Below are 9,910 nucleotides of genomic sequence, written 5' to 3'. Positions count from 1 at the left end.
AGGAAATAAACGCTAGACTAAGAAACAAACAGAAAATCACTCTACTGAGGCTGAACTATCATTATGAAAAAACAAACAGAAAATCACTCTACTGAGGCTGAACAATCATTATGAAAAAACAAACAGAAAATCACTCTACTGAGGCTGAACTATCACTATGAAAATCAAACAGAAAACAAACATGAACAAAGTATCAAAATAACAAGACCTGACAATGGCAATGGCAAAATGGCATGGATACGACGCTGGTTCTCTGACACGAAGGACAAGATGAACTGGCACAGGACAAAGGGAGACACAGACAAAATATACACACAGTGTAAGGGCACAGGTGGAAACAATCAGGGGCGAGGCAGACAATCAGACCAGCGGGAAAACATACAGGGGAAGGAGCAAGTTGAGTTAACTTTCAAAATAAAACAGGAAATCACGAGACAACATAGACACAAGACAAACTGATTAAATTAACTTAACAACGTTTCTTGGTTATGACACCCATTCAAGTTAGCAGAGCGCTAAACCAGAAGTTAGCTGTTCAGCCAGCAGAAGTTAGCCGTTTGGGCACTCTTGGCAGAGCTCAGCCTCTGTAAGTCTCTAGTGGGCCACACAGTGAAGAGGTAGTGCCAATAATCCCTGGATTATTTAAGTAATTTTATATATGGCAGTTGAACCATTTTTGCTTCATGCACCACTGAGCAGGAATGAATAGGGGCCCCACAACGCTGTATTCAGTTCTCCTGATACACCCATGCCGCCACAGCAGATAAGGAAAAACTACCCCCCCAAAAAAACCTTTAACAGAGAAGAAAATGGTAGAAATCCCAGGAAGAGCAGCTGAGGAGGAATCTCTCTCACAGGACAGACAGATGTGCAGTAGATATTGAGTGTAAAAAGTAATTTGCTTGACATTATGTTTCCCACAAAACATATTTGCTGTTTCAAATCAATCGTATTTATAGGAGGCAGGGCTGCACAAACACATATGCATATCCATGAACACCCTCAGTTCACCTGAGATTATTATTAGTATTAGGGTTCAGCAAAATTTTGCTGTGTTAAGAACCATGTCAAAGCAAGCCCTTCTGTTTGTTGTGCGTCAAGGTGAGCGTTTCTGTTTGCTATGCGTCAGAGCCAGGCTTTTTGTGTGCATGACAGTATGCAAAGACAACTTTGTATGTGCTGTAACAACACGCGAAAACAGTGTCTACTTTGGCATGTTTTGTGGGAGGGTTTTGCTGACAAAACCAACGTGATATTAGTCCTGCCACTTCATGCAGCTTATATTACTTGTAGCGAGCAAGTTATAATCATCTGTACAATTGAAAGTACAAGCTTGCAAGAAATGTCCATTTTTTTTTTTTACATATATTAAAATTGGTGAATTTGACTGAGTATATTTGAATTTGAATAGACAGCCAAATGTTTTGGGTCAACATCCATCTGAAAGCCTGGTGGCACAGTTTAGGATGATGTGCCGAATCCAAACTCTTTAGCATAAAATGCCAATAAGAATATTTTATCATTTCAGATTCAATTCAGATTTGTAACAAACCAATGGTCTGGTTTCGACTAGAGTTGTTAGGAATGGCTTGTAAACATTTAACTGACTATACTTAATCTACATAGTTACTGGCTGAATTAGTAACTCTGAGCAGTGACACACATTATTTTACTTCCTGGTTAAAAGTTTATAAAAAAGACTGCAAAAGCAACAGAAACAATCATAATCTTATAATTGTTGCAAAAGGATGGCTGTTGCACTATTAACTTGTTTTTTGTACTGAGCTGAAGATAGACTGTCAGGATAAGCCCCAAATGTCACAGCATTACAGTATATACAGTCATGTTTTTACTTACTGATGTATGTACTTAAATTCATTTGAATTGTGATGCAGTTGCTTTGGTTAGGAAAAAAGTGAAAAAAAACTACATAGTGAGTAGACTTAAAAACTGTATTTACTGGATTTACTGAATGTGCAATGCACTTGCATATTTTGCATATTTGATTTGTATGTCTTCTTTAAAAAAGTAAATTCAAATAAACACAAGAAGTTTGTGCTCTAGAGAAAGGATCAGCACTCAGTGAATAACCTGCTAAGCCCTATGATAAGCTCTTATGGCAAGGCTTAACTATACAGACCAGTGAGCAGTGATAACTAACATGTCTTTGGGGTCATCGGGTGGGAACCTCCTTTCACCAGTGTTTCATCTAGTTGGTCCCACGACACCTCCAGGAGGCTAGACAGTGATCTCTGGCGTCCCAGAGACACTCCCCTAATGCCAGGTCTCACTGCTCCCCGCACCAACCCAATAACCTCCTTTACCTTACTTACGCATGGCTTTCTCAGCCCAAACAGCACTGCCACCTTCAACCAAACCCAGCTCCAGGTAGAAACAATGCTGATACTACCTTTCCTATCACATTCGCCATAATATCAGGAATATATTTTGCACGCTGAAAGAACAAGTGTAACCTACTTGTGCTGTGTATGTATACAGTGTTTGAGCCTGGATTGTCTGGCAGTTGGTCAACTGGCTCCATCCATGAGGAACAAGAGAAGATACAGTCAAAGCTCAGTGACTGCTACAAAATAATGTTGAAATAATAGAAGAGTTGATATTGGGAAATTACACATTTTAAGAAGTTATAGATGCTGGCTCAGGCTCTGGCAGGTGTGTAGTTGATCATTTGGAACTTACTGCTGTATTAATAAGATGTTGAGGCCTTGTAAGCCTTGTTTGAAAGATGTGATTGACAGTTTGCCTAAGTCTTTTGCAGCGCAGTTCAGTTTTTACCACAGCTACGTATGTACATATGAGAGTATTGACTTTTACCTTGCTTTCCCCTCTTGTACTATGTACTAACTGAGTCATATGTGTACCCAATGCTTTCATTCGCTTAAGCACCACCGTGACAGTTGTAGATAGAATATATAGAACAATATATATAGACACTTTTAGAAAACATTTTTGAAAAGTTTATGTAGAGTGTGATACTATCTGCAATATTATATCTTACATTCTGTGCAAAGCCATGGTGTAATACAATACAGACAGCTGGGCATCAAAACTACATTAACAACATTTCAGCAGAAATGTAAATCTGACCCTAAACGTTTTCACACTGTATGTTTCTTTGTTTCACTAGGTCAGGGAGCCAGGTTATCGCAGTGGTGGGTAACATGACATGACACAGATGGATATCGTTGTGGGCAGCAGGATTTCCCCTGTACCTAACCAGGTGTCTTCATGGTGTAAGTGAGAAGACTGCAGACAAATGCAATAGCTGATAAAGGTAGGTAGGCCACACTAATGATGTCATACTTCTTCCTTTTTAGTAGTCGGTCACCTTATATTAAGGTGATTGTCCCCACTTCAAAACATTCTAACTATCCCTTTAAACTATTGAAATGATTGTTCAGATTTTTTGAAATGGGGTTGTATGAGGTTCTTATCCACAGTCAGTGTATCACCTACTGTAGGTAATGGTGGAATAAAAAGATCCAAATGCTGTTCTCTCTCAACTCCTCCATTGTCTTGTTTGTGTCTATCCAACTGGTAGTGGTTAGGGTTAGGCTGTTTTTGTAAACAAAATAATGGTAATGATATTTGTTATTGATTAGTAATTGTTTTCCCAAGGTTGTTCCTTCACCTTTGATGGTTTCACAGTTGTACCACAGTTAGTCAACAGAGCAGTTTTCTTTTGTTAGACTGAAAAAGTACACTAAACAAAAATTTAACACTTTTGTTTTTGCTCCTATTTTTCACAGGTTGAAGTTCAAGAGCTAAGACTTTATATGCACTCAGTAGATATATTTCGCTCAAATTTTGGTTGCAAATTTGTTAAAATTCATGTTTCTGAGTAGCTCTCCTTTTCCAAGTTAATCCATTTACCTGCCAATAAATACCCCAAAATCCCACACACTGAATCTCTAAGAGGGCTACTGCATGCTGACCTTTCTTTGTGTTTTTTATGCTTTTATCAGTCCAGCACATGCCTTAAACAGTTTGAGGATATGCGCGACTTTTACGCCTTTTTAAAAGAAAGTAGGCCAACCTTTTAATTTCCTCTGATTCTGAATACAGTGTAGGTGAAATGAGAGAATATTTGTACAGCATTCATGTATATTTAAGTTTTGTCAAAAACAATCTGCTAAGATCCACCTGCATGGTGCTAATGTTGTTAAAACAGGATATTTACCCATGGTAACAGATGTGCTGCTCTGTTAGGAAGAAATGGCACTCGTGTGTAGAGTGTCAGATACATGGCATTCCTGGAATTTAAGCCCATGTTGTGTAGAAAGATGCCTGTCATAAAAACACGCGGACATAGATAAAAGGAATCGATAAGTTCGAAGGCATATGATTCTGATGGATCAGACAATTTGGAGCCAGTTCTCAAATGGAACCGTTCTCAATTCACATCCCTAAATCTCATTGTAAATGAGATAAATATTTTGTGAAAGCACCAGTAGCACATCCTTCTATATCATCGTAATATCAATATTGAGGTAATTGGTCAAAAATATTGTGATATTAGATTTTCTCCATATCGCCCAGCCGTAATTGCTCTCGCACACCTCAGATATGTACGTACAGTATGTGCAGTACATCAGAATCTGGGCATGTTAGACTGTCATTTTGCATTTTAAAGGTCTATAAGTCTCTGTCAAATATTTGGTTAATATTTAAGCAAGTGAATTATGAATGTACTTAACAGATATGGAGGTACAACCCACAGCTTTAAATACTATGGATCAGTGAGAAAGGTACACAAAAGAACACCATAAATGAAGCAAACAGTGCATCGTATCACCAGCTGAATCTGTGTGACAACTGAATTTAAAAGATCGTTCTTACTTAGATGATGTATTAGTCTTTAATAAAGATCAACATCAAAATGGAGCTGTGGAGAGTGAGAAATAGGATGTTTTGTGACACAGACCTCCATGGGTGTGATCTTAATGGGGACAAAAACCACAATGGTTGACACCCAGAAAGTCTCTTTTACCCCTCCTTAACTGCAAACATCCAGTGAACTATATTACATGACATTGTTGGTACTGGACCAGTTTGCCCAGCCATCCCTGTCAGGACAGGGACAACTCGCGGATCATGAGAGCAGCCAAGATGCCACTTGAATGGGTTATACCATGGCTCACCCTCTACTTTGGATTATCTGCAGCCAGCACTGGTATGTACACTTAACGAAACACAAAGAGAGCTGCATATATTAAATTCAACCCTATTAGGCTGCACTGTCTATCGAGTACAAAGAATCCCATCCAAGGAAGAAAATTTTATATAATCAAACCTATGTAGTCTGCTTTTATCAGACATTATTAATAGTGTGTCTTTGTTTTTTTCAGTCATGATTCCGACGATGACCCAAGTGCACATAATTAAAGGTATTTTTCTTTTTTAAGATGAAATATAACAAACAAGCCCATGTACAGTTTGAGCTACAACTTAATCTATCATTTTTTTCCTCCACAAACTAGAAGTGAGACCTGCTCACAACGACCAGATCTGCAGTACATGGGGAAACTACCACTTTAAGACTTTCGATGGAGATTTCTTCCAGCTTCCATCCACTTGCAACTATATCCTTGCATCCCAGTGTAAGGCAAGCTTTGAAAGTTTCAACATCCAGTTCCAACGGCAGGAGATGGATGGGGTCCCCACCATTACGAAGGTCACCATGAAACTGGAGGGAGCTGTTGTGGAATTAGACAAGACTTCCATCAAAGTCGATAATGAACTGTGAGTGTGTTTTGATGTTTTGGCTTTTGCTGGTTGCAAAGATGGTTCTTGTCTTACTGTGATGACTTTGTTGCCCCCTCTAGTGTCACTATACCATTCAGCCAGGGTGGCATTTCAATTGCAAGAACCGCCTCCTACATTAAAATCGACGCAAAGCTCGGTGTGGTCGTCATGTGGAATGAAGATGACGCCCTCTGGGTATGTGTATTATTTATTATGTGCTGTTCTCATACAATGCACTTTGGCAAAATAATATCTGATACTGATTTTTTTGAACTTACTAACTTGCAGATAAACATTGATCCACTTATTTACATTTAATTCAATTTTACTCAGGGTGACTGCAGGTCTTTAAAAATACTACTTAAATTAATGTCTTAAATTCAATTTTGAATGAATATCAGACCTTTTAAGTAATTAAATTGCCTTAAAACTGAAATTGTGAGGTCTTAGTTGGCACAAATATTTTATCTTATTTCATTTATCTATCTTTTAATTTATATTCATCAAAATGAGTTGAGCTCTTATGTGTGAAAGTCCAAATTTCTGATGTTACAAACCTACCACTTGACCTTATACTGTCTTTTAACTTTATACTTGCACTTACTTGTTGGCAAAATAAGATCAACCCAACTCACTTACTGTTATACTAATAACCATATTCCTACATAAAATCTACCTCTGCATGGGACTACACAGCTATCTTTATATTTAGTTTATACTTGGTTGCAATGCTTGAACAAGAAAACAATGATTTGTCCAAAAATCAGTCTTAAATTTTGTTAAAAAATGACCTTGACAAGGTCTTAAAGAGCATTAAATTTAAGTGTCTGATACCTGTCGACACCGTGTTACTGCTGTTGAGAGATTAGAGGTTTGACCCAGGTGATATAAAGATTAATCCATATGAAATCAAAAGGAAGCAACTTTGAAAAAATGCATAATATTAACTACAGTTAAGAGATTTCATCTTAATTTCTGCATTTATTACAAGTTTTCACTTGTTTTTAGGTTGAGTTGGATGCAAAATTCAAGAATCAGACCTGTGGCCTGTGTGGTGACTACAATGGAGTCCAGGTTTATGATGAGTTCATCAGGACAGGTAAATAAAAGTAATACATTTTAAAATATTTTGCACAGAATCAGTCTTCACACTCCCTCAAGGCTCATTTTCCTCTAGGAACTGGGGAGTCTTTCACTATTGAATACTATGGGGAGGCCTCACAAAACAATGGTCCCAATGAAGAGTGTGCAGCAATGTCCTCTTCAGCCGCGCAGAGCTGTGCAAATCAAGTATGTGAAAATGGATTTGCTTCAAGTAAACCTATGTATAATGTTTAAGTACAATTTGAATATATCATATACTTTGACCCACAGACAGACCTCTGCACAAACTTGCTGTCAGGACCAGCATTTCTCAGCTGTCAAAACTTGATTGATATTGACTCGTTCACCAAAGCCTGTATGAAGGACCTGTGTCGCTCCAACAACAGCACTTCATGCTTGTGTGCAACCATGTCAGAGTACTCCCGTCAGTGTGCTCATGCAGGCGGAAAACCACAGCAATGGAAGACCGCACAACTGTGTTGTAAGAACAGCAACTGAACGTTTGAGTTTCAATATTTTTGCTGTATTCATATCAGAGTCACTGTTTTTAAATTGTGTCTTTTTTGTGTTGAATAGCAACAACATGCCCTTTCAACATGGAGTATAAAGAATGCGGTAGTCCTTGTACTGACACCTGCAGCAACCCCCAGAGAAGCCAAGTGTGTGACGATCACTGCATGGATGGATGTTTCTGTCCATCTGGTAAGTTTCCTGATTGTAAAACCAGCACAGACGACTTTTTGAGTCTGGCAGATGTCAGAGTGTTTATTCTGTTCATACTCATATTCAGACTCTCAAATTACTTTGCTTGTGTTCTTGACTCTTGCCATTGGTGTGCAAAATTAGTTTTCTTGCTGTTGAATTGCCGCCAGTTTGTTTAAACCAACAAAAGCTGAAGTTATAGTTTTGACAGAAGGCTTGTGTTTTGATATTTAGTTGCCTCCAAATACTGAATTAATTACATCATGTTAATATAGTCAGTTATGGCATTTCTCATATTTGGCCTTGTCCCTCAACACTCTTCTTTGTACAGTTTAAATGCAACACTGGACATAGCTTTGGCTGCTATCAGTTAGGTGCACATAAACAGCTGTGTAGCCTTACATTCTGCAAATTAATGCATAAAGTTGTCAGGCAATGGACAATGAAATCTGTGAGGTTTTGGATGGCGATATGTGGATATACTCTGTTAGCTTTGACATCCCTTAAACATATGGTGAAATGACAACAATATAGTTTTTGTTTTGTTAATTCATGTGCACAAATTAATGTGGTTTGAAGACCAGACTAATCACGTCACTATGTTTCTACTAAGGGACTGTCTTTGACGACATTACACAAAATGGCTGTGTTGCTGTTGACAACTGCACCTGTTTACACAATGGCCAGCCCTACCAACCAGGGGAATCGTACACAAGGGCGTGTCAAAAATGGTAACTAATGTCTTCAGTGCAGTGTTCATATCATGTGCATTTACTGTAAGGTGATCTGTCCAGCTTAACTGACTGTACTCTGTTGACAGCATGTGTACCCGGGGCCAGTGGCGCTGTAAGGATATAGAATGTCCTGGTATCTGCTCCCTGCTGGGTGGTGCCCACATCTCCACCTATGATGATAAAATGTATACTTTCCATGGAGACTGCTCCTATGTTCTCACCAAGGTGAGGCTCTCAAACTAAAATCAATGAATCCTTTAATTCACAAACAAAATTACAATACATGTAAGTAAGCCAACAGTTTGTAATTGAGTGCATTTTTATCTTTTTGACTTTTAGGAAATCAATGGGACGTTCAGTGTCCTAGGTGACCTGGCCAAATGTAAAAATTCAGATAAATCAACGTGCCTGGCTGCAGTCACCCTACTACTGCCTAAACACATGGTAATATTATGGTATATTATGGTTCTCTCATAAAGTGAAAATTTATTCATAGGTTTTTCTCCTTTTCGTATCTGTTGTAAAGGTTTTGACCAGTGATAGTCAAATTGTGGCCTGCAGGCCACATACATCCCACCAAAGTTTCTCGTGCAGCTCGCAGAATATTAATGACTTCAGAAAATGTGACGAGGACAAAAATGTGTTCCGATATTTAGGATATCTAGCATTTGTTTCTTTCTATATAGAAGTAATCCCAAAAACAAATGCAATGGAAATAAGTTCTGTTAAGGTGAATCTGAAACTACAGTAATTTCTGTCTTTTATAAATGGAATGTGGCTTGTGCCTTATCTTCGTGTAAGAGAACAAACCATAGATTGTATAATAAAAATAATGGATGTAGCCACTGTGAATTCAGCATTTTGGCCACTGGCATCTTGGATTTTTGAGCCAGAAGTAGCCATATTTGGAGGATGGAGCTGAAGAGGTGTGAGGGATGGATCTGACTTATTGACTGTGGTAATGCCTCCCGAGCAGCCTGTCACTCAAAGTGACCCCACACTTATGCTTAACTTTAAGCCTTTATAAAATATAAACTGGTGAGTTATATAAAATGGCAAACCCCTGTACAGTTGTCATAAATGGGGAAATTGACCAAAACTGTTTTTGTACCAGGCTGTAAACATGTTTCTGCTGTAAAATTGGGCATGTTAACATGGGGGTCAATGGAGATTGACTCACTTTTGGAGCCAGCCTCAAGTGGCCATTGGAGGAATTGCAGTTTTTAGCAATTGTGCATTGGCTTAATTTTTTTGCCCCTGAGGTTGCTGCTTGGTACAAGCTCATAGCTCTTAAAGGGATAGTGCACCCAAAAATGAAAATTTAGTCATTATCTACTCACCCATATGCCGACGGAGGCCCTGGTGAAGTTTTAGAGTCCTCACATCCCTTGCGGAGATCAGCGGGTGGACCGGCTAGCACACCTAATGGTAGACGGCGCCCCAGACTAATGTCCAAGAACACAAAATTGAATCCACAGAGTACCTCCATACTGCTTATCCGTAGTGATCCAAGTGTGCTGCAGCCGCGACATAAAAAGTTGTTTCGAAAAACGTCATATGAACTCTGTTTTTAGCCTCACTGTAGCCTGTAGCTCTGACTGCTT

General features: G+C 38.7%; 1 protein-coding gene across 1 annotated transcript in view; it reads left to right on the top strand.

Annotated features, from left to right (window-relative positions):
* Nucleotides 1-5,061: 5,061 nt before the first annotated feature.
* Nucleotides 5,062-9,910, top strand: part of LOC126408114 (mucin-2-like) — a gene marked incomplete at its 3' end in the record, with an annotated part of 20,619 nt that continues 15,770 nt past the window's right edge. Inside the window, exons 1-11 of the mRNA XM_050073490.1 lie at nucleotides 5,062-5,194; nucleotides 5,370-5,408; nucleotides 5,502-5,763; nucleotides 5,847-5,961; nucleotides 6,775-6,865; nucleotides 6,944-7,056; nucleotides 7,141-7,351; nucleotides 7,447-7,572; nucleotides 8,186-8,303; nucleotides 8,393-8,531; nucleotides 8,646-8,750. Coding sequence (XP_049929447.1) covers nucleotides 5,116-5,194; nucleotides 5,370-5,408; nucleotides 5,502-5,763; nucleotides 5,847-5,961; nucleotides 6,775-6,865; nucleotides 6,944-7,056; nucleotides 7,141-7,351; nucleotides 7,447-7,572; nucleotides 8,186-8,303; nucleotides 8,393-8,531; nucleotides 8,646-8,750 — 1,398 coding nt within the window. The remainder of the gene's footprint in view (nucleotides 5,195-5,369; nucleotides 5,409-5,501; nucleotides 5,764-5,846; nucleotides 5,962-6,774; nucleotides 6,866-6,943; nucleotides 7,057-7,140; nucleotides 7,352-7,446; nucleotides 7,573-8,185; nucleotides 8,304-8,392; nucleotides 8,532-8,645; nucleotides 8,751-9,910) is intronic.

Source organism: Epinephelus moara, chromosome 20, assembly GCF_006386435.1.
Source record: "Epinephelus moara isolate mb chromosome 20, YSFRI_EMoa_1.0, whole genome shotgun sequence".
Taxonomy (NCBI): Eukaryota; Metazoa; Chordata; class Actinopteri; order Perciformes; family Serranidae; genus Epinephelus; species Epinephelus moara.
Note: the sequence above shows the minus strand (reverse complement) of the source record. Positions and strands in the feature narration are given on the sequence as shown.